Below are 24,355 nucleotides of genomic sequence, written 5' to 3'. Positions count from 1 at the left end.
GCACTTAGGCTTGTCTACTGTAGTTCAAAATTTAAATTGATTTAATGTATTTTTTCATAATTTTTATTTTTTTCTATTGTTTTCTTTACTATATTTAAGCTGCTTTTAAAAATCGTTATCAGTGAGTGCTATATGAGGAAGACACAACGAGAAGTTTGCTAAATTTTGATATCTTGGCTCAGTTGGTATAGTTCTAACTAAGCCCCACATTTTTTGCTAGAGAACCAAGCTGCCTTTATTAGAGAAAAAAAAATGTGAATACTGAAGTGCTGGATTTCCTGTCCTAGTCCATCTTAAATAGACTGTCTTCAGTAGTTAATGCTTTTTTTTTCAGGGGAACCAACATATTGGTAAGCCATGTTTTAAGGTTCTTGTTTTAATTATAATTTGTAGTTAAATATTAATCCTTAATGTTCCATTTTAATAGGTGAAAACGAGAAAAACTGTGCCTATATTTTATGGCAGCATCCAGAAGTTTCTCTTGCATGGCGATCATGATGGTGATGTGTTTGCCACAGGAGGCGAGGTTCAGATAGCATTGGTAAGGCAAAGCATTAATGCTTTTCATTTGGCTTATATTATTTGATGACTGTTATTCTGATTAATGCACTATGAAAGGACATACAATTATTTACTAAAGGTTAGCACGTAAAAACGATTAACAGTTTAAGTGCTTTAAAACAAACAAGCTGTCTTTGAGATGATGGTAATCACTGCTTTGCACTGCCCAATAATAGTTTGTAAAATAAATAATTGTTGGTGGAAGAAAAAAGTATATCTTTTACTTTGAAATTAAAAAAAATTGTCATAAGTTACTGCACATACTGACAGCCAGTAAAACCATGGCATAAATTGCCCCAGTACCCAAGACGCTGTTTGTCCCACCCCACTTTATAGCTGGTCTCCTTTTATATATGCCTTGATTTTCCTATCATTATCCTCAGACCACCCAAAGTCTGCCTCAGAGCACCCAAACCTCTCCTAGATGGCTGCAACCATGCCGTAGATTGCCCCAATGCTCAAGACCACAATTGTCTCTCACTGTTCATTCCTGTTACTGGGGGATGTGTGCTAGTCTTTGGAGCACGTTATGTGAGTGCATTCTGTTTGAGAATATCCTCTTCATTCCTCACGCCACTGAAGGCATTAGTGCAGCTGGGTGGCTTTATGAAGGCCTTATTTTCTATGGCTCACTCTTTCATCCTCAGGAACTTGGTGTGCATGTGGTTGAAGACAGGGTCATTCTGGGAGTTGCAAAGAGGTAAACCCCAGTTTCTCATGGGAGGGCCCTGTTCAGATTCAGAAGTGGTGTTTTTTTTTCCTGCCTCTTGTTTTTTCAAGGCTTTACATTTTCCAAGTTTAACACTTCTTTTACTGTAAACTCTCTCCAATAATTTGACTTCTAATTCCTGAGCTTTCAGTTAAAATGTATCTTTACAGTTTCTATGGATCCTTAAAAAATTACCAGTTTTTAAAGATTTCATTGAACCATGAACATGAAAACAATGAATGTGTAGAAGACTGTTTTGTCACTGTGTCATTATGGTATAGATGTATATAGATCATCCCATCTGTGTATCTTTAAATAAATTATATATATATATATATCAAAGTCCTGTGTAGGAATGCACACCATATATTTAGTAGCAGCTGCCAGGGTGCAATGTCAAAACAGTATGTACTATGCAAAAAAGGCAGCACTCACTGGTCATTTGTAAATAAAATGTAGCTTTTAATAATACAAAAAGTTAAAATCTTGGGAAAAACATGACGTTTCGATGCCTAACTGGCATCTTTTTCAAATGTCCCGAAAGGTAAATCCAAAGTGGTCACACCAGCTATGTGGTGTTCCCCATGAGAGCAAAAAACCACTGGCTGAATGTGTTATATTTATACAAGTCATAGCTGACATCAAGGCTGTGTTCAGCTGTGGATAATCACTTGCAAATCTGATCAGCTGGTTCCGTTCCCACCCACAAGCTTTATACTTCATTGCGCTGTTAGTTGAGCAACTGCATGGCTAATTTGCATATGTGGGAGTGATCTGCACCGGAGTAGTGTCCAATGTTCTTGCAATGTTTTCAGGCGTCGTCATACACGCCCACTTGTCTCTGCTGTGAGCGAAACTTCCCCAAACAAAGGGATATTAGCCTGTGACTTATAAACTGCTTCTGGCACAACGATGCCGTATGTTTCACACAGGTTGGTAAGGGGTCACCTTTGACAATCGACGTAGAAGCTACATGTTCACCTTGGCGCATGATGTACTGAACATTGTACTGGGATGTAATACACATTCAAAGTTGTAGTAAGGAGATCAAATGTCCCACCTATAGTGGTTACACCCTCGCATTTATTCATAAAACAACAGCTAATGCAGGAATAACAGGAAATGTTGATGGGGTGTAATACACATTTGATCTATTCAAATCAGACAACACAAATGCCCCACTTATAGCGGGTACATCCCCATTGGTTAATATGAAGCTCCCATGCAAGATTAGCAGAAAATGCTTGATAGAGCACACAATACAGCAGCATGTGGGGGTGGTGATGTTGAATAAATGACATCTAGTAACACAGTAGCCAAGTAGCAAAAGAAGAGAAAGTGTAGTGAAGAAAAAATGAAGAAAACAAAAAAAAAAAAATATGAAAAAAGTTAAAAACATAGTAGAAGCTGGAACAATGAGCAAATTCAGAAAGTGTCCATTTTGTAATCCAATGATAGAAACATTTTATGCATTTGTATTTATTCATTAGTGGATCATTTTTATCCAATGAACGGCCCAAAGTCCAATTTAATGTTTAATCCTTTAGGAGAGACGGTGTCCAACATGTAGATCCATCTGGACTCTAGTCTAAGTAACATATTGTTGCGGTCTCCCCCCCTTTTTGGAATAGGTAGATGATCAATAAGCATGCAGCGTAGACTGGAGATGCTATGTTTCTGTGTAGCAAAGTGTCGGGCAACTGGGAGATCAGATGTTCCATTCTTCAGTGCCTCCCTAATGGAGCATCTGTGATTCGCCATTCTATCTTTGAAAGGGGTGGTCGTTTTCCCCACATAAACCAGAGAACAGGGGCAAATTACGATATATATATGACATATGAGCTGTTACAATTCAGCGGGTAACGGATGGTATATCTTTTATTCATGTGTGAATGTTGAAAAGAATCTCTAACTTGCATAGAATTATAGTTAACACAATCACCACATTTGTAGCAACCACTTTTTCGAGATTTTAACCACATATCACCTTGATGGGAACTTTTGGGATCATTTTTTACAAGTAGGTCCCTGATACTCCTCGCCCGTCTGTAAACAACTCTTGGAGTGTTAGTTTTCCAGGATGCCAGGCTCTTGTCAGTCTCAAGTAAATCCCATCTATTGTGAATGGAATCCCTTATGGTCTCATGTGATGGAGAGAATGTGGTAATGAAGTTTAACTTTTCTTCAGTCGTGTTTTTTCTTTCTTTGTGTCTTAGTAGCGAATCTTGGTTACACATGTGGAGTTTCTGTCTCGCCATATTAATATCCTTAATGTCATATAGCCTTTCCTCCAATTTCTTACACATAGCATCCAATTGTTCATTGCAGATTTCTGGTTCGGAAATATTCCTGATTACTCGCGTGAGTTGAGAGGAGATAATGCCTAACTTTTGGTGCCGTGGGTGATAGTTAGAAGCCAGCAGCAACGAGTTTCTGTCAGTGCTCTTGATGTATAAAGATGTACCAAATCTAATATGTTGTTCAATTCTGACTTTAAAAATATTTAAGTCCAAAAAGTGTATTTGTTCATACTCACATTCCATTTTAAACCTAATAGGGCCTTTGATCTGATTCAGATGTTCTCCCCATAGTTTCAAGTCCTGTTCACTGCCACGCCACATAAAAAACAAGTAATCTATGTATCTAGTGTACATCAGGATGTTGGGATGTGTATAGCGTTGCATAATATGATGCTCATACCAGAGCATAAAGATATTGGCATAGACAGGGGCCATGTTCGAGCCCATAGCTGTCCCTGCTATCTGCAAATAAAAATGACTTTCAAAAGAAAAATTTATTTTTGGTTAAGCAATGTTCCATAAGTTCCAAAAGGAACTCTAATGGAGGACCCCTATAGTCTGGGTTCCCCGTGGCCATGGACCTGACAGCCTCCAAGCCATCCAAATGAGGGATGACAGTATAGAGGCTGTCAAAGTCCATGGTCACGAGGATATCCCCATCAGTCAATAAATGACAAGTTTGTAGTTCACGTATCATCGCAGATGAATCTTGTAAATATGATCTCAAATTAGTAACTAGGGGATGAAGGTGATGGTCAATGTACCTCGCTAATCCTGAGCATATAGAGTCCCTGGCGGACACAATAGGTCGCCCAGGTGGGTGTGTCAGTGACTTATGTATTTTGGGTAATAGGTATAGTATTGGTGTTTTTGGAAAATCTATGGATAGAAAGTCACTTTCATGTGTAATAGCTGACATCGAGGCTGTGTTCAGCTGTGGATAATCACTGGTAAGTCTGATCAGCTGGTTCCGTTCCCACCCACAAGCTTTATACTTCATTGTGCTGTTAGTTGAGCAACTGCATGGCTAATTTGCATATGTGGGAGTGATCTGCACTGGAGTAGTGTCCAATGATCTTGCAATGTTTTCAGGCGTTATCATACACGCCCACTTGTCTCGGCTGTGAGCGAAACTTCCCCAAACAAAGGTCTATCAGCCTGTGACTTATGAACTGCTTCTGGCACAACAATGCCTTATGTTTTACACAGGTTGGTAAGGGGTCACCTTTGACAATCGACGTAGAAGCTGCGTGTTCACCTTGGCGCATGATGTACTGAACATTGTACTGAACATTGTACTGAACATTGTACTGGTTGTAGTAAGGAGATCAAATGTCCCACCTATAAAAAAGGGGGGGGGGGCAGCAACAATATGTTACTTAGACTAGAGTCCAGATGGATCTACATGTTGGACGCCGTCTTTCCTAAAGGATTAAACATTAAATTGGACTTTGGGCCGTTCATTGGATAAAAATGATCCACTAATGAATAAATACAAATGCATAAAATGTTTCTATCATTGGATTACAAAATGGACACTTTTTTCTCCAACATAGGTGTGTCCGGTCCACGGCGTCATCCTTACTTGTGGGATATTCTCTTCCCCAACAGGAAATGGCAAAGAGCCCAGCAAAGCTGGTCACATGATCCCTCCTAGGCTCCGCCTACCCCAGTCATTCTCTTTGCCGTTGTACAGGCAACATCTCCACGGAGATGGCTTAGAGTTTTTTAGTGTTTAACTGTAGTTTTTATTATTCAATCAAGAGTTTGTTATTTTGAAATAGTGCTGGTATGTACTATTTACTCAGAAACAGAAAAGAGATGAAGATTTCTGTTTGTATGAGGAAAATGATTTTAGCAACCGTCACTAAAATCCATGGCTGTTCCACACAGGACTGTTGAGAGCAATTAACTTCAGTTGGGGGAACAGTGAGCAGTCTCTTGCTGCTTGAGGTATGACACATTCTAACAAGACGATGTAATGCTGGAAGCTGTCATTTTCCCTATGGGATCCGGTAAGCCATGTTTATTACGATCGTAAATAAGGGCTTCACAAGGGCTTATTAAGACTGTAGACTTTTTCTGGGCTAAATCGATTCATTATTAACACATATTTAGCCTTGAGGAATCATTTTATCTGGGTATTTTGATATAATAATATCGGCAGGCACTGTTTTAGACACCTTATTCTTTAGGGGCTTTCCCAAAGCATAGGCAGAGCCTCATTTTCGCGCCGGTGTTGCGCACTTGTTTTTGAGAGGCATGGCATGCAGTCGCATGTGAGAGGAGCTCTGATACTTAGAAAAGACTTTCTGAAGGCGTCATTTGGTATCGTATTCCCCTTTGGGCTTGGTTGGGTCTCAGCAAAGCAGATACCAGGGACTGTAAAGGGGTTAAAGTTCAAAACGGCTCCGGTTCCGTTATTTTAAGGGTTAAAGCTTCCAAATTTGGTGTGCAATACTTTTAAGGCTTTAAGACACTGTGGTGAAAATTTGGTGAATTTTGAACAATTCCTTCATGTTTTTTCGCAATTGCAGTAATAAAGTGTGTTCAGTTTAAAATTTAAAGTGACAGTAACGGTTTTATTTTAAAACGTTTTTTGTACTTTGTTATCAAGTTTATGCCTGTTTAACATGTCTGAACTACCAGATAGACTGTGTTCTGAATGTGGGGAAGTCAGAATTCCTATTCATTTAAATAAATGTGATTTATGTGACAATGACAATGATGCCCAAGATGATTCCTCAAGTGAGGGGAGTAAGCATGGTACTGCATCATTCCCTCCTTCGTCTACACGAGTCTTGCCCACTCAGGAGGCCCCTAGTACATCTAGCGCGCCAATACTCCTTACTATGCAACAATTAACGGCTGTAATGGATAATTCTGTCAAAAACATTTTAGCCAAAATGAACACTTATCAGCGTAAGCGCGACTGCTCTGTTTTAGATACTGAAGAGCATGACGACGCTGATATTAATGTTTCTGAAGGGCCCCTAACCCAGTCTGATGGGGCCAGGGAGGTTTTGTCTGAGGGAGAAATTACTGATTCAGGGAACATTTCTCAACAAGCTGAACCTGATGTGATTACATTTAAATTTAAGTTGGAACATCTCTGCATTCTGCTTAAGGAGGTACTATCCACTCTGGATGATTGTGACAAGTTGGTCATCCCAGAGAAACTATGTAAAATGGACAAGTTCCTAGAGGTGCCGGGGCTCCCAGAAGCTTTTCCTATACCCAAGCGGGTGGCGGACATTGTTAATAAAGAATGGGAAAGGCCCGGTATTCCTTTCGTCCCTCCCCCCATATTTAAAAAATTGTTTCCTATGGTCGACCCCAGAAAGGACTTATGGCAGACAGTCCCCAAGGTCGAGGGAGCGGTTTCCACTTTAAACAAACGCACCACTATACCCATAGAGGATAGTTGTGCTTTCAAAGATCCTATGGATAAAAAATTAGAAGGTTTGCTTAAAAAGATGTTTGTTCAGCAGGGTTACCTTCTACAACCTATTTCATGCATTGTCCCTGTCGCTACAGCCGCATGTTTCTGGTTCGATGAGCTGATAAAGGCGGTCGTTAGTGATTCTCCTCCTTATGAGGAGATTATGGACAGAATCAATGCTCTCAAATTGGCTAATTCTTTCACCCTAGACGCCACTTTGCAATTGGCTAGGTTAGCGGCTAAGAATTCTGGGTTTGCTATTGTGGCGCGCAGAGCGCTTTGGTTGAAATCTTGGTCGGCTGATGCGTCTTCCAAGAACAAGCTACTTAACATTCCTTTCAAGGGGAAAACGCTGTTTGGCCCTGACTTGAAAGAGATTATCTCTGATATCACTGGGGGTAAGGGCCACGCCCTTCCTCAGGATCGGCCTTTCAAGGCGAAAAATAAACCTAATTTTCGTCCCTTTCGTAGAGACGGACCAGCCCAAAGTGCTACGTCCTCTAAGCAAGAGGGTAATACTTTTCAAGCCAAGCCAGCTTGGAGACCAATGCAAGGCTGGAACAAGGGAAAGCAGGCCAAGAAACCTGCCACTGCTACCAAGACAGCATGAAATGTTGGCCCCCGATCCGGGACCGGATCTGGTGGGGGGCAGACTCTCTCTCTTCGCTCAGGCTTGGGCAAGAGATGTTCTGGATCCTTGGGCGCTAGAAATAGTCTCCCAAGGTTATCTTCTGGAATTCAAGGGACTTCCCCCAAGGGGGAGGTTCCACAGGTCTCAGTTGTCTTCAGACCACATAAAAAGACAGGCATTCTTACATTGTGTAGAAGACCTGTTAAAAATGGGAGTGATTCATCCTGTTCCATTAAGAGAACAAGGGATGGGGTTCTACTCCAATCTGTTCATAGTTCCCAAAAAAGAGGGAACGTTCAGACCAATCTTAGATCTCAAGATCTTAAACAAGTTTCTCAAGGTTCCATCGTTCAAGATGGAAACCATTCGAACTATTCTTCCTTCCATCCAGGAAGGTCAATTCATGACCACGGTGGATTTAAAGGATGCGTATCTACATATTCCTATCCACAAGGAACATCATCGGTTCCTAAGGTTCGCATTCCTGGACAAGCATTACCAGTTCGTGGCGCTTCCTTTCGGATTAGCCACTGCTCCAAGGATTTTCACAAAGGTACTAGGGTCCCTTCTAGCTGTGCTAAGACCAAGGGGCATTGCTGTAGTACCTTACTTGGACGACATTCTGATTCAAGCGTCGTCCCTTCCTCAAGCAAAGGCTCACACGGACATTGTCCTGGCCTTTCTCAGATCTCACGGTTGGAAAGTGAACGTGGAAAAGAGTTCTCTATCTCCGTCAACAAGGGTTCCCTTCTTGGGAACAATAATAGACTCCTTAGAAATGAGGATTTTTCTGACAGAGGCCAGAAAAACAAAACTTCTAGACTCTTGTCGGATACTTCATTCCGTTCCTCTTCCTTCCATAGCTCAGTGCATGGAAGTGATCGGGTTGATGGTAGCGGCAATGGACATAGTTCCTTTTGCGCGCATTCATCTGAGACCATTACAACTGTGCATGCTCAGTCAGTGGAATGGGGACTATACAGACTTGTCTCCGAAGATACAAGTAAATCAGAGGACCAGAGACTCACTCCGTTGGTGGCTGTCCCTGGACAACCTGTCACAAGGGATGACATTCCGCAGACCAGAGTGGGTCATTGTCACGACCGACGCCAGTCTGATGGGCTGGGGCGCGGTCTGGGGATCCCTGAAAGCTCAGGGTCTTTGGTCTCGGGAAGAATCTCTTCTACCGATAAATATTCTGGAACTGAGAGCGATATTCAATGCTCTCAAGGCTTGGCCTCAGCTAGCGAGGGCCAAGTTCATACGGTTTCAATCAGACAACATGACAACTGTTGCGTACATCAACCATCAGGGGGGAACAAGGAGTTCCCTAGCGATGGAAGAAGTGACCAAAATCATTCTATGGGCGGAGTCTCACTCCTGCCACCTGTCTGCTATCCACATCCCAGGAGTGGAAAATTGGGAAGCGGATTTTCTGAGTCGTCAGACATTGCATCCGGGGGAGTGGGAACTCCATCCGGAAATCTTTGCCCAAGTCACTCAGCTGTGGGGCATTCCAGACATGGATCTGATGGCCTCTCGTCAGAACTTCAAAGTTCCTTGCTACGGGTCCAGATCCAGGGATCCCAAGGCGGCTCTAGTGGATGCACTAGTAGCACCTTGGACCTTCAAACTAGCTTATGTGTTCCCGCCGTTTCCTCTCATCCCCAGGCTGGTAGCCAGGATCAATCAGGAGAGGGCGTCGGTGATCTTGATAGCTCCTGCGTGGCCACGCAGGACTTGGTATGCAGATCTGGTGAATATGTCATCGGCTCCACCTTGGAAGCTACCTTTGAGACGAGACCTTCTTGTTCAGGGTCCGTTCGAACATCCGAATCTGGTTTCACTCCAGCTGACTGCTTGGAGATTGAACGCTTGTTCTTATCGAAGCGAGGGTTCTCAGATTCTGTTATCGATACTCTTGTTCAGGCCAGAAAGCCTGTAACTCGAAAGATTTACCACAAAATTTGGAAAAAATATATCTGTTGGTGTGAATCTAAAGGATTCCCTTGGGACAAGGTTAAGATTCCTAAGATTCTATCCTTCCTTCAAGAAGGATTGGAAAAAGGATTATCTGCAAGTTCCCTGAAGGGACAGATTTCTGCCTTGTCTGTGTTACTTCACAAAAAGCTGGCAGCTGTGCCAGATGTTCAAGCCTTTGTTCAGGCTCTGGTTAGAATTAAGCCTGTTTACAAACCTTTGACTCCTCCTTGGAGTCTCAATTTAGTTCTTTCATTCCGTTGATATTAAGTTATTATCTTGGAAAGTTTTGTTTTTAGTTGCTATTTCTTCTGCTAGAAGAGTTTCAGAATTATCTGCTCTGCAGTGTTCTCCTCCTTATCTGGTGTTCCATGCAGATAAGGTGGTTTTACGTACTAAACCTGGTTTTCTTCCAAAAGTTGTTTCTAACAAAAACATTAACCAGGAGATTATCGTACCTTCTCTGTGTCCGAAACCAGTTTCAAAGAAGGAACGTTTGTTGCACAATTTGGATGTTGTTCGCGCTCTAAAATTCTATTTAGATGCTACAAAGGATTTTAGACAAACATCTTCCTTGTTTGTTGTTTATTCCGGTAAAAGGAGAGGTCAAAAAGCAACTTCTACCTCTCTCTCTTTTTGGATTAAAAGCATCATCAGATTGGCTTACGAGACTGCCGGACGGCAGCCTCCCGAAAGAATCACAGCTCATTCCACTAGGGCTGTGGCTTCCACATGGGCCTTCAAGAACGAGGCTTCTGTTGATCAGATATGTAGGGCAGCGACTTGGTCTTCACTGCACACTTTTACCAAATTTTACAAGTTTGATACTTTTGCTTCTTCTGAGGCTATTTTTGGGAGAAAGGTTTTGCAAGCCGTGGTGCCTTCCATTTAGGTGACCTGATTTGCTCCCTCCCTTCATCCGTGTCCTAAAGCTTTGGTATTGGTTCCCACAAGTAAGGATGACGCCGTGGACCGGACACACCTATGTTGGAGAAAACAGAATTTATGTTTACCTGATAAATTACTTTCTCCAACGGTGTGTCCGGTCCACGGCCCGCCCTGGTTTTTTTAATCAGGTCTAATAATTTATTTTCTTTAACTACAGTCACCACGGTACCATATGGTTTCTCCTATGCAAATATTCCTCCTTAACGTCGGTCGAATGACTGGGGTAGGCGGAGCCTAGGAGGGATCATGTGACCAGCTTTGCTGGGCTCTTTGCCATTTCCTGTTGGGGAAGAGACTATCCCACAAGTAAGGATGACGCCGTGGACCGGACACACCGTTGGAGAAAGTAATTTATCAGGTAAACATAAATTCTGTTTTTTAATTTGCTCATTGTTCCAGCTTCTACTATGCTTTTAACTTTTTTCATTTATTTATTTATTTATTTATTTATTTTCTTTTTTTTTTTTTTTTTTCTTAATTTTTTGATTTTTTCTTCACTACACTTTTTCTCTTCTTTTGCTACTTGGCTAATGTGTTACTAGATGTAATTTATTCAACATCACCACCCCCCACATGCTGCTGTATTGTGTGCTCTATCAAGCATTTTCTGCTAATCTTGCATGGGAGCTTCATATTAACCAATGGGGATGTACCCGCTATAAGCGGGGCATTTGTGTTGTCTGATTTGAATAGATTGAATGTGTATTACACCCCATCGACATTTCCTGTTATTCCTGCATTAGCTGTTGTTTTATGAATAAATGCGAGGGTGTACCCGCTATAGGTGGGACATTTGATCTCCTTTCTACAACTTTGAATGTGTATTACATCCCAGTACAATGTTCAGTACATCATGCGCCAAGGTGAACATGCAGCTTCTACGTCGATTGTCAAAGGTGACCCCTTACCAACCTGTGTGAAACATACGGCATCGTTGTGCCAGAAGCAGTTCATAAGTCACAGGCTGATAGACCTTTGTTTGGAGAAGTTTCGCTCACAGCCGAGACAAGTGGGCGTGTATGATGACGCCTGAAAACATTGCAAGATCATTGGACACTACTCCGGTGCAGATCACTCCCACATATGCAAATTAGCCATGCGGTTGCTCAACTAACAGTGCAATGAAGTATAAAGCTTGTGGGTGGGAACGGAACCAGCTGATCAGACTTACCAGTGATTATCCACAGCTGAACACAGCCTCGATGTCAGCTATGAATTGTATAAATATAACACATTCAGCCAGTAGTTTTATGCTCTCATGGGGAACACCACATAGCTGGTGTGACCACTTTGGATTTACCTTTTGGGACATTTGAAAAAGATGCCAGTTAGGCATCAAAATGTCATGTTTTTCCCAAGATTTTAACTTTTTGTATTATTAAAAGCTAAATTTTATTTACAAATGACCAGTAAGTGCTGCCTTTTTTGCATAGTAATATATATATATATATCACATTTATATTTAGCACTCTGACTTACCTGGATTGTTAATTTTGTATTTAAGTTATTGTTCAATTGATTCAATATTTTTTCCAACTCTTCCAACGTTGGTGTTTAGTCCATATCAACACTTGGAATAGTAATTGTCTATTCATTGTATGTGATAGATGCTAATGATTTTTTGTTATCTGATCATACAAATTTCTAGAAAAATATTCTCCTTGTACAAATGTTTTGTAAATTGATTGTTTTCTTGTAGGAACCAAAAGAACTCTATGATGAAATAAGATGTGTTCCTATATCAAAACTTGACCGGAATGTAACTCCTGCCACTATAAAAAAATACATTGATGATGAAATGTCAAGGTATAAATACATTTATTTTGCTATATTACTTTGTTATACTGTGTGGTATTAATCTTTCATATAGGTGGCGAGAGCCCACAAGCTTGTTACTGATGGGATATACATTCCTACCAGGAGGGGGCAAAGTTTCCCAAACCTCAAATGCCTATAAATACACCTCCCACCTCAATCATACCTCAGTCTTAACAACTTTGCCTCCGTAGGAGGTGGTAAAGTATGATGTGCTTGATTCTTCAGTGAAAGCTGCTTCTAAGCATTTTGAAGCCCAGTTCCTCTCAAAGTACAGCGTTTGTCTGAGGGATATAAAGGGAGAATAGCCTGATGATGCCATGTTTTCACCTATGGGAAAATATTCACCTAATGGAAATATATATATATATATATATATATATATATATATATATATATATATATATATATATACATAGTAACATAGTAGATAAGGTTGAAAAAAGACTGAAGTCCATCGAGTTCAACCTATACAAATCTAAAATACTTACAAAAAGCTCCAGTTAAGCTTAAATAACCCCATTAAAATGTGACCCATTTAATACTAGCAATCATATCCATGAATTTCGTTTATATACAGAAATTTATCCAGACTATTTTTAAATGTATCTATGGTATTGGCATTCACTTCCTCCTTTGGTAATGAGTTCCACAATTTTATTGCTCTTACAGTGAAATAACGTTTCCGTTGCAGGAGATTAAATATCAGGTTCCTTGGTTATTGTGAATCACAACTGCAGAGTCTAAATAAATTATATTTGTTTCACAACTGAAGTACAGGCTATTATATCAGCATAGACTGTTTTAATCAGAGTGATTTTTATAAGTAATGGCAATAAGTCTTTATATGGTTATATTATATCGTTATACCATATAAATATTTAGAGGCTGAAAATAAGTATTATTATTAATAACAACTTTTGTCAATAATTGTGCTCAAACCCAAATGTGAGAGATAGTGTTCATTGTAATAATCACTGAGGCATGAGAGATGTGAGACACACAGACTGCAGCTGCTGACAGGGGCGTGACCTGCTGCGAGACACAGCACACAGAGTAAGGCTTACAGCGTGCAAAACTGAACACATACTAGTGATTGTAAATGGAGCTGTGAGACACGCTGAGTTGTAAGGAGCTGTATGGCACACTGAGATGTATGAGGCTGTGTGACGTCACATAAAGTCCGTTACTGTCCGGTATGAGAATGTATTCAAAGGAAGTTCATAGAATTAAATAAAACATTCGTTGCAATCAAAGTAATTTCTGAGAAACAAAGTCAGTTTACAAAAGTTCAAAAAGGAAACATGAAATTTGTAATTAGCCGTTACCTAAGGCATCCAAGGTAAATTAGATTTGATACTAATACCGTAGTAGTAGTTGGTAGAATCCTCCTGTTGGAACTTAGATAGCAATTCCTGTAGAGATAAGGAGTTGAATAACTTAATACTTCTTGGAATAGCAATCTTCAGGATGAATGAGACTAGTTGTTATTAGTCCCTTTGTGACCAAACTGCAGCTGGTATTTGTAAATCCAAAAGTTAAAGTAGTAGAAGTAAACTTCTCTTGATAAGTATGTAGCTTATAAGAAAGAGAGCACTGGTTTCAGCAAACAATACTCAACAACTAAGCACTTGTTTGGGGCGGGGTGATGCCTTAAGTACAGGTGAGGAAGGTAAGTTGAGGCAAAAAGTAAAAGCAGGACTGGAATCCTTACATTAAATCTCCTTTCCTCCAACCTTAAATTATGACCTCTTGTCAGAAACAATTTTCTTGGAATAAAAAGAGCTTCTGCCATCTCTGTATATGGGCCTTGAATATATTTATATAAAGTAATCATGTCACCTCTCAAGCGCCTTTTTTCTAAAGAGAACAGACCCAGTTTGGCTAGCCTCTCCTCATAGGTTAATTTCTCCAATCCCCTTATTAGCTTTGTGGCCCTTCTCTGAACTTTTTCTAGTTCTGCAATATCTTTTTTAGCAGAACTGCACTCCAAACTCAAGGTGAGGTCTTACCAGGGCTTTATATAATGACAGAATTATGCTTTCCTCCCTTGAATCAATGCCTCTTTTAATACATGCTAGTATCTTATTAGCCTTTGAAGCTGCTGCCCTGCATTGTGCACTCATCTTTAGCTTGTTATCTATTACTACTCCCAAATCCCTTTCCTCCTGTGTTTGGCTAAGTCTAGCCCCATTTAAAAAATACGTAGCCTGCTTATTTTTACTTCCAAAATGTAGAACCTTACATTTTTCCGTATTAAATCTCATTTTCCATTCACTTGCCCATAGTTCTAATTTTAGCAAATCCCTTTGTAAAGAGAGTTCGTCCTGCTCTGACCTAATGACCTTACTTAACTTAGTATCATCTGCAAAAATAGAGATGTCGCTATTTAATCCTTGCTCCAAGTCATTTATAAAAATATTAAAAAGAACAGGGCCCAGTACTGATCCCTGGGGGACGCCACTGATTACCTTTGTCCAATCTGAGTATGATCCATTTACTACTACTCGTTGCTCCCTATCTTTTATCCAGTTATTTATCCATGAGCTAACATTTTCAGCTATTCCCAGTCCCTTAATTCTGTGCATTAATCTCTCATGTGGCACTGTATCAAATGCCTTTGCAAAATCTAAGTATATCACATCAACTGATTCCCCTTTATCTATATTTTTACTTACTTCCTCGTAGAATCTAATTAGATTAGTTTGACATGATCTATTTCTCCTAAAGCCATGCTGATTAGAACTCATAATCTTGTTTACACGAATATGCTCATCAATATAATCCCTTATAATCCCTTCAAATATCTTCCCCACTATTGATGTCAGACTAACTGGTCTATAGCTTCCTGGATCATCCCTGATATATATATAATGTAGATATATATATATATATATATATATATATATATATATATATATATATATATATATATATATATATATCTACATATATATATATATCTACATATATATATATATATATATATATGTAGATATATATATATATGTAGATATATATATATATATATATATATATATATATATATATATATATATATATATATATATATATATATATATATATATATATATATATATATATATATATATATATATATATATATATAATGTATGTATATACAGGTAGCCCTCAGTTTACGCCAGGGTTAGGTTCCCGAAGGAATGGTTGTAAATTGAAACCCAGTTTATAATGTAAGTCAATGGAAAGTGAGGGAGTTAGGTTCCAGGCCCCTCTCAAAATTGTCATAAGTAACACCTAATACATTATTTTTAAAGCTTTGAAATGAAGACGTTACATGCTAAACAGCATTATAAACCTAATACAATAATCACACAACACAGAATATATAATTAAACTAAGTTAAATGATCAAAAACATTTGCTAAACAGCATTATAAACCTAATAAAATAATCACACAACACAGACTTCACTTGCATTTTTCTGCAAACGGTTCTTTCCAAAAAATGTAAATGCCAGGGTGCAAGCAGATGCATATATAAATGAAAGAAAGCACTCTCTGGTCTTTTTGGTGAATATTTAATAAATCAAGCGTGATTTATTAAATATTCACCAAAAAGACCAGAGAGGGTGCAAGCAGATGCATATATAAATGAAAGAAAGCACTCTCTGGTCTTTTTGGTGAATATTTAATAAATCAAGCGTGATTTATTAAATATTCACCAAAAAGACCAGAGAGTGCTTTCTTATATATATATATATATATATATATATAAAAATTTGGGCAGAATCTGTCCAACATTAGTGGATTCAGAATATAATTTCTCCGGATATCGAATTAGATTCAGAATATTGCCTTCCATGGGAAGATTCTTTCTCGCCCATGTACCAAAAAAAAAAACCAGTAAAAGCCCAAGCATTTCTGAAATGTGTTTCAGATCTAGAACTCTTGGGGGTAATTGTCCAGGTTCCCTTTCAGGAACAGGGGTTGGGTTTTTATTAAAATCATTTCAGTGTCCCAAAGAAGGAAAAGTGTTCAGACCGATTTTACATCTGAAAACTTTAAATCGATTTGTTAGAATCCCAACTTTCAAGATGCTTACTGTAAGGACTATTCTGCCTTTTGTTCAGCAAGGTCAATGTATGTCCACAATAGACTTACAGGATGCTTAATCTTCACATCCCAATCCACCCAGATCATTATCAATTTCTGAGATTCTCATTTCTAGAAAACCATTACCAATTTGTCTCTCTTCCATTTGGCCTAGCAACAGCTCCGATAATATTCTCAAAGGTTCTCAGTGCCCTTTTATCTGTAATCAGAAAGCAGGGTATTGCAGTGTTTCCTTATTTGGATGATATGTTGGTACTAGCTCAATCTTTTCATTTAGCAGAATCTCACACAACACAGCTATTGTCGTTTTTTCGAAGACATGGTTGGAGAATCAATTTAACATATAGTTTATTTATTCCTCAGACAAATGTCACCTTTTTAGGTTTCCATTTAATTTGTGTCCATGACTCTATTCCTAACAGAAAAGAGACAATTGAGATTGGGTTCAGCTTGTCTAAACCTTCAGTCTCTATCATTCTCTTCAGTGGCTATGTGCATGGACGTTTTAGCTTCAGCTTTGCATGTTGCACCAATGGTGCAGGGATTACACTCAGATATCCCAACTGATATTCTTATATCCCAACACTCAACTCTCTCTGACTTAGTGGCTAAACCACCACTTTATTATTCAAGGGGCCTCCTTTGTTCGTTCTACCTGGTCTGTGATCACCGCAGATACAAGTCTTACAGGTTGCTGAGCTGTCTGGGGGTCTCTGACAGCACAAAGAGTTTGAAATCCTTGACAGCCGAGGTTACCAATCAATATTTTGGAACTTCATGCTCACTTCAAAGCTCTTCAGGCTTGGCCTCTATTGTAGAGGGAACCTTATATTTGTTTTTAGACAGACAATATCACTAAAGTGATATATGTCAATTATTAAGGGGAACTCACAATACCCTAGCTATGAAAGAAGTACCTCACATACTTTCTTGGGCGGAGTCCAATTCCTGTGTAATCATGGCAATTCATATCCCTGGTGTAGACAATCGGGAAGCAGATTATCTCAGGCGGCAATCTCTACATCCTGTGAAGTGGTCTCTCCACCCAGATGTATTCTATTAAATTGTACAGATTTGGGGTTCTCCAGAGATGTCCTCTTGTCTGAACAAGAAACTTCCCAGGTACCTTTCCAGGTCAAGGGATCCTCAGGCGGAAATGATGGATGCTCTAGCAGTTTCCTGGTCTTACCAGCCTTCTTACATGTTTGCCCTTCTTGTTCTTCTTCCAAGTGTGATTTCAAAGATCATAATGGAACAATCTTATGTGTTTCTAATAGCACCAACGTGGCCTCACTGGATATGGTATGCAGACCTTGTCTGAATGTCCAGTTGCCAGCCTTGGCCTCTTCCTCAAGGCTAGTTTTTCCATCTAGATCTCAAATCTTTAAATTTGATAGTATGGAAATTGACTCTGTAATCAAAATATAATTCAGGCGCCATAAGCCTGTTTCAAGGAAAATATACCACAAGGTTTTGAAAACCTATATTTCTGTAATGCTCGTTGGATATTTCCCTATCAGACCAATCCTGACCACAGTCTTCTTATCCCAGCATCAAGTGGCAAGGTAAGGAAATATCCCAGAACAAAAGAAGAAATAATAAATGAGGATGCAATTTAATACTCGCTGTAGAGCTGAGGAAAAACAGGGAAGTGGTCCCAGACAGGGCGAGGAAGGCACCAGATACAGTCTAATCCTTCAGGGTACCAAGGGCAATGCAGAGAGTGATTAATAAAGCAAAGTCCTGCAACAGGCAGGCAATCCAAGGAATACACAGATCAGGGGTTAAAACAGGAGGAGAGTGGTCAGAGACAAGCAAAGTTCAGCAACAGTAAAGCAATTTAGCAGTTCAGGGGTTGATCAGTAGAGTGGTCATAGACGGGCAGAGTTAGGCAACAATAAGGCAATCCAGCAGTTCAAGGGTTAATCAGTAGAGCGGTCAGAGACTGCAGAGTTTGGCAACAATTAGTCAATCCAGAAGTTTAGGGGTTAATTAGTAGAGTGGTCAGAGACGGGCAGAGTTCGGCAACAGTGAGGCAATCCCGCAGTTCAGGGGTTTATCAGTAGAGTGGTCACAGACAAGCAGAGTTCAGCAACAGAAAGTAAAAGGTAGCAACCAGGTTACACAAGACAACCTATACTTAGGGAATGTAAGTAAGGAAGAAAATACTTATAGACCCAGGTCCGTGCCAAAGGAGATGTCCTGGATGATCCAATGTGCCAGAGCACCGCAGAGTCCATGGCAATGGCCATGGTAACAGGAAGGAGCCGTCTGGGTCCATGGCAACGGCCATGGGAAGTGGAAGGAGCCGCCTGTTTCCGTGGCAACAGCCTCAACGGAGCTGGCGGCGTGACAGAGCCCCCCCATCTAAGGGTTACCTCCGGGACCCTAATGCGGCTTGGCGGAATGAGCAGTATGAAACCTAGAGAGAAACCCAGAGAAGGTGCATGCACATGACCGGCGGGTACTCAGGAACGATCTGCCACAAAGTAACCCTTCCCGTGCACGAGGTTTTGAATTTGCCTGCGTCTGTACTTGGAGTCTAGGATCCTGGCAATCTCATACTCCAACTTACCATGAACCAAGAGTGGTGGTGGAGGAGGAGGTCTAAATTATTAGACGGGTCGGAAGACGCAAAGGCAGAATTTTGCAAGTTCTCTCTCTCTCTGTCTCTCTCTCTCTCTCTCTCTCTCTCTCTCTCTCTCTCTCTCTATCTCTCTATCTCTATCTCTCTCTCTCTCTGTCTCTCTCTCTCTCTATCTCTCTCTCTATCTCTCTCTCTCTCTCTCTCTCTCTCACCCTCTCTCTCTCACCTTGAAATCGTGAATCCAGACTGAAGCAAAGCTCTATAAATTCATCCAGGGTAGATGGAATATAACGATAAATGAGCTCACCCTTGATGTTTTGTCATCAAAACTTCAGCATACTGCCCCTTTAACATTTACTCAGCTACCTTCCCTTTAACGGCACACTATAAATCACATCCACACCCTTCCCCAGGTGCCAAGTAATTTATTAGTGAATGTGGAAATCCATACAGAGCTATTCTGTTTGCTGGTTTATGCTGTGTTAAGCTATATTTCTCTTGTAAAGGTGTATCCAGTCCACGGGTTCATCCATTACTTGTGGGATATTCTCCTTACCAACAGGAAGTTGCAAGAGGACACCCACAGCAGAGCTGTCTATATAGCTCCTCCCCTAACTGCCACCCCCCCTCATTCTCTTGCAACTCTCGACAAGAAAGGGAGTATCAAGAGATATGTGGTGACTTAGTGTAGTTTTTTACCTTCAATCAAGAGTTTATTTTTAAACGGTACCGGCGTTGTACTGTTTTACTCTCAGGCAGAAATTGGAAGAAGAATCTGCCTGGAGGTTGATGATCTTAGCAGTTTGTAACTAAGGTCCATTGCTGTTCTCACACATAACTGAAGAGTATGGAAAGAAAACTTCAGTTGGGGGGACAGTTTGCAGATCACCTGCTTTGAGGTATGTGCAGTATATTATTTTCTAGAGAGATGATAAGGTCTAGAAAATGCTGACAGTGCCTGATATATTTGAGGTAAACCTGATACAGTGATTTAACAACGACTGGGATCATGCTTACAAGATAAGGGTAATATTCATGTTAACTCTAATATTACAGAAAAAAAACATTTTTTTCTCTGAGGGTGATAAATCTTTATTTGGGCCTAGTTTTCCACATGGCTTGTTAGATTACTCCTAGGAGTACTTTTTTAAGTCCCTCTGACATTGAGTGCATGGTGGGAGGGGCCTATTTCCGCGCACTTTATGCACAGTTGATATTCAGACTGAGACATCCAGCATCCCTAAATGAGTTCTCTGGCATCTAGGACCACTATAGAGGGGTTTTTTCCTGCAAAAATCGTGTTTAAGGGCAGGTAGGAGCCACAGCAGAGCTGTGGCAGTGTGTTTGACTGTTTTCTCTTGTTAAGTGTAGTCAGTCCACGGGTCATCCATTACTTATGGAATATATCTCTTCCTAACAGGAAGCTGCAAGAGGATCACCCAAGCAGAGCTGCTATATAGCTCCTCCCCTCACATGTCATATCCAGTCATTCTCTTGCAGCCTAACTAAAGAGAGGTCTGTGGTGTTTTTTAACTTAGTTTATTTCTTCAATCAAAAGTTTGTTATTTTAAATGGCACCGGAGTGTGCTGTTTGTTCTCAGGCAGCATTAGAAGAAGAATCTGCCTGTGTTTTCTATGATCTTAGCAGACATAACTAAGAGCCACTGGCTGTTCTCATCTGAGGAGTGAGGTAACTTCAGAAAAGGGGAATAGCATGCAGGGCCCCCCTGCAAACGAGGTATGTGCAGTAAATTATTTTTCTGAGGAATGGAATTGACTGAGAAAATACTGCTGATACCAATGTAACGTAAGTTTAGCCTTAAATGCAGTGATAGCGACTGGTATTAGGCTGATGAGTGTGTGTACACTGAATGTATTTCTCCAACATTGGTGTGTCCTGTCCACGGCGTCATCCATTACTTGTGGGATATTCTCCTCCCCCACAGGGAAAGGCAAGGAGAGCACACAGCAAGAGCTGTCCACATAGTCCCTCCCAGGCTCCGCCCCCCAGTCATTCTCCTTGCCGCTCTGAACAAGTAGCATCTCCTCGGGGATGGTGAGGAGTTTGTGGTGTTTAGTTGTAGTTTTTTATTCTTCTATCAAGAGTTTGTTATTTTAAAATAGTGCTGGTATGTACTATTTACTCTGAAACAGAAAGAGATGAAGAGTTCTGTTTAAAAGAGGATTATGATTTTAGCAGACAGTAACTAAAATCAGTTGCTGTTCCCACACAGGACTGTTGAGATGAGAGAACTTCAGTTGGGGGGAACAGTTTGCAGACTTTTCTGCTCAAGGTATGACTAGACATTTTTCTAACAAGACTGTGTAATGCTGGAAGGCTGTCATTTTCCCTCATGGGGATTGGTAAGCCATTTTCTTAGTCTCAAACAGAATAAAGGGCTTATTATGGGCTATACACTGGTAGACACTCTTAAGGGCTAAATCAATTGCTTTATTTAAGTATTATATGCAGTTTGAAGTTGAATTTCACACTTTTATAACATTGGGGAACGCTTTTTAGCACCAGGCACTTGTTAAGACACCTTCCCAGTCAGGAAGGGCCTTTCTCTGTAGTAGGCAGAGCCTCATTTTCACGCCATTACTGTGCAGTTACTTTTGAGTACAGTACATGCAGCTGCATGTGTGTGGGTCTGGAATCCATTAAAAACTTTCCTAGAAGGCTTCATTTGATATCATATACCCCCCTGGGATTGGTGAAGTCGCAGCAAAGGCTGTAGCTGGGACTGTAAGGGGGTTAAAATTAAAAACGGCTCCGGTTTCCACATTTTAAGGGTTAACAGCTTGAAAATTGGGGTGCAATACTTTGAATGCATTAAGACACTGTGGTGAAAATTTGGTAAATTGGATAATTCCTTCATAGTTTTTCACATATTCAGTAATAAAGTGTGCCCTGTTTAACATTTAAAGAGACAGTAACAGTTTTGTTTTAAAACGGTTTTTGTGCTTTATTAACCAGTTTAAGCCTGTTTAACATGTCTGTACCTTCAGATAGATCATGTTCTGTATGTATGGTAGCCAATGTGGTTCCCCCTTCAAATATGTGTGATAATTGTGCCATAGCGTCCAAACAAAGTAAGGACAGTACTGTCACAAATTGTAAAGTTGCCCAGGATGATTCCTCAGATGAAGGAAGTAGACATAGTTCTACATCATCTCCTTCTGTGTCTATACCAGTTATGCCCGTGCAGGCGACCCCTAGTACCTCTAGCGCGCCAATGCTTGTTACTATGCAGCAATTGACGGCAGTAATGGATAACTCCATAGCTAATATTTTATCCAAAATGCCAGCATTTCAGAGAAAGTGCAATTGCTCTGTTTTAAACACTGTAGAGCAGGAGGGCGCTGATGATAATTTTTCTGTCATACCCTCACACCAATCTGAAGTGGCAGTGAGGGAGGGTTTGTCAGATGGGGAAATTTCTGATACAGGAAGAATTTCTCAGCAGGCAGAACCTGATGTTGTGACATTTAAATCAAAATTAGAGCATCTCCGCGCATTACTTAAGGAGGTGCTATCTACTCTGGATGATTGTGACAATCTGGTCAACCCAGAAAAATTGTGCAAGATGGACAAGTTCCTTGAGGTTCCGGTGCACCCTGATGCTTTTCCGATACCTAAACGGGTGGCGGAAATAGTGAATAAGGAGTGGGAGAAGCCAGGCATACCTTTTGTCCCTCCTCCTATATTTAAGAAATTGTTCCCTATGGTCGACCCCAGGAAGAACACATGGCAAACAGTCCCTAAGGTTGAGGGGGCGGTTTCTACTCTAGCCAAGCGCACAACCATTCCTATTGAGGACAATTGTGCTTTCAAAGATCCTATGGATAAAAAATTGGAGGGTTTGCTTAAAAAGATTTTTGTACAGCAAGGTTACCTCCTTTAACCTATTTCGTGCATTATTCCTGTCACTACAGCGGCGTGGTTCTGGTTCGAGGAACTGGAAAAGTCGCTCAGTAGGGAGACTCCGTATGAGGAAGTCATGGACAGAATTCACACACTTAAGTTAGCTAATTCCTTTATTTTAGACACCGCTTTGCAGTTAGCAAGGTTAGCGGCAAAAAATTCAGGGTTTACAATTGGGGCGCGTAGAGCGCTCTGGCTAAAGTCTTGGTCGGGGGATGTATCTTCCAAGACAAAATTGCTTAATACCCCTTTCAAAGGTAAGACCCTTTTTGTGCCAGAATTGAAAGAGATTATTTCAGACATCACTGAGGGAAAGGGCCATGCCCTCCCACAAGATAAACCTTTCAAGGCTAAGAATAAGTCCAATTTTCGTTCCATTCGCAATTTCAGGAACGGACCGGCTTCCAACTCGGCAGCCTCTAGACAAGAGGGTAACGCTTCCCAGACTAAACCAGCTTGGAAATCAATGCAAGGCTGGAACAAGGGTAAACAGGCCAAGAAGCCTGCTGCTGCTACCAAAACAGCATGAAGGGGTAGCCCCCGATCCGGGACCAGATCTAGTAGGGGCAGACGCTCTCTCTTTGCTCAGGCTTAGGCAAGAGATGTTCAGGATCCCTGGACACTAGAAATAGTCTCTCAGGGTTTTCTTCTGGAGTTCAAGGAACTACCCTCAAGGGGAAGGTTCCACATGTCTAACTTATCTTCAAACCAAATAAAGAGACAGACATTCTTACATTGTGTAGAAGACCTGTTAAAGATGGGAGTGATACACCCAGTTCCAACTGTGGAACAAGGTCAGGGGTTTTACTCAAATCTGTTTGTAGTTCCCAAAAAAGAGGGAATTTTCAGACCAATTCTGGATTTAAAAATTCTAAACAAATTTCTCAGAGTTCCATCGTTCAAATGGAAACCATTCGAACAATTTTATCTACAATCCAGGAGGGTCAATTTATGACTACCGTGGATTTAAATGATGCATATCTACATATTCCTATCCACAAAGATCATCCAAGGATTTTCACAAAGGTGCTAGGGTCCCTTCTAGAGGTTCTAAGACCAAGGGGTATTGCAGTGGCACCTTATCTGGACGACATTCTAATCCAAACGTTGTCTCTTTCCAAAGCAAAGGCTCATACAGACATTGTTCTAGCCTTTCTCATATCTCACGGGTGGAAGGTGAACGTAGAAAAGAGTTCCCTTCTTGGGAACGATAATAGATTCTTTAAAAATGAAGATCTTCCTGACAAAAGTCAGAAAGTCAAAGCTTCTAAAGCTTGTCAAGTTCTTCACTCTATTCTGCAGCCTTCCATAGCTCAGTGCATGGTAGTAGTAGGGTTGATGGTTGCAGCAATGGACATAGT

The 24,355-nt window shown here is 40.5% G+C and overlaps 1 protein-coding gene across 1 annotated transcript in view; it reads left to right on the top strand.

Moving 5' to 3' along the window:
* The window catches only part of SMCHD1 (structural maintenance of chromosomes flexible hinge domain containing 1), a 1,770,687-nt gene that overhangs the window by 562,371 nt on the left and 1,183,961 nt on the right, over window positions 1–24,355 (top strand). The window contains exons 14-15 of the mRNA XM_053715865.1: window positions 428–541; window positions 12,271–12,377. Coding sequence (XP_053571840.1) covers window positions 428–541; window positions 12,271–12,377 — 221 coding nt within the window. The remainder of the gene's footprint in view (window positions 1–427; window positions 542–12,270; window positions 12,378–24,355) is intronic.

Source organism: Bombina bombina, chromosome 5, assembly GCF_027579735.1.
Source record: "Bombina bombina isolate aBomBom1 chromosome 5, aBomBom1.pri, whole genome shotgun sequence".
NCBI classification, from domain to species: domain Eukaryota; kingdom Metazoa; phylum Chordata; class Amphibia; order Anura; family Bombinatoridae; genus Bombina; species Bombina bombina.
The sequence above is the reverse complement of the archived record's forward strand: the minus strand, read 5'-3'. Positions and strand labels throughout refer to the sequence as shown.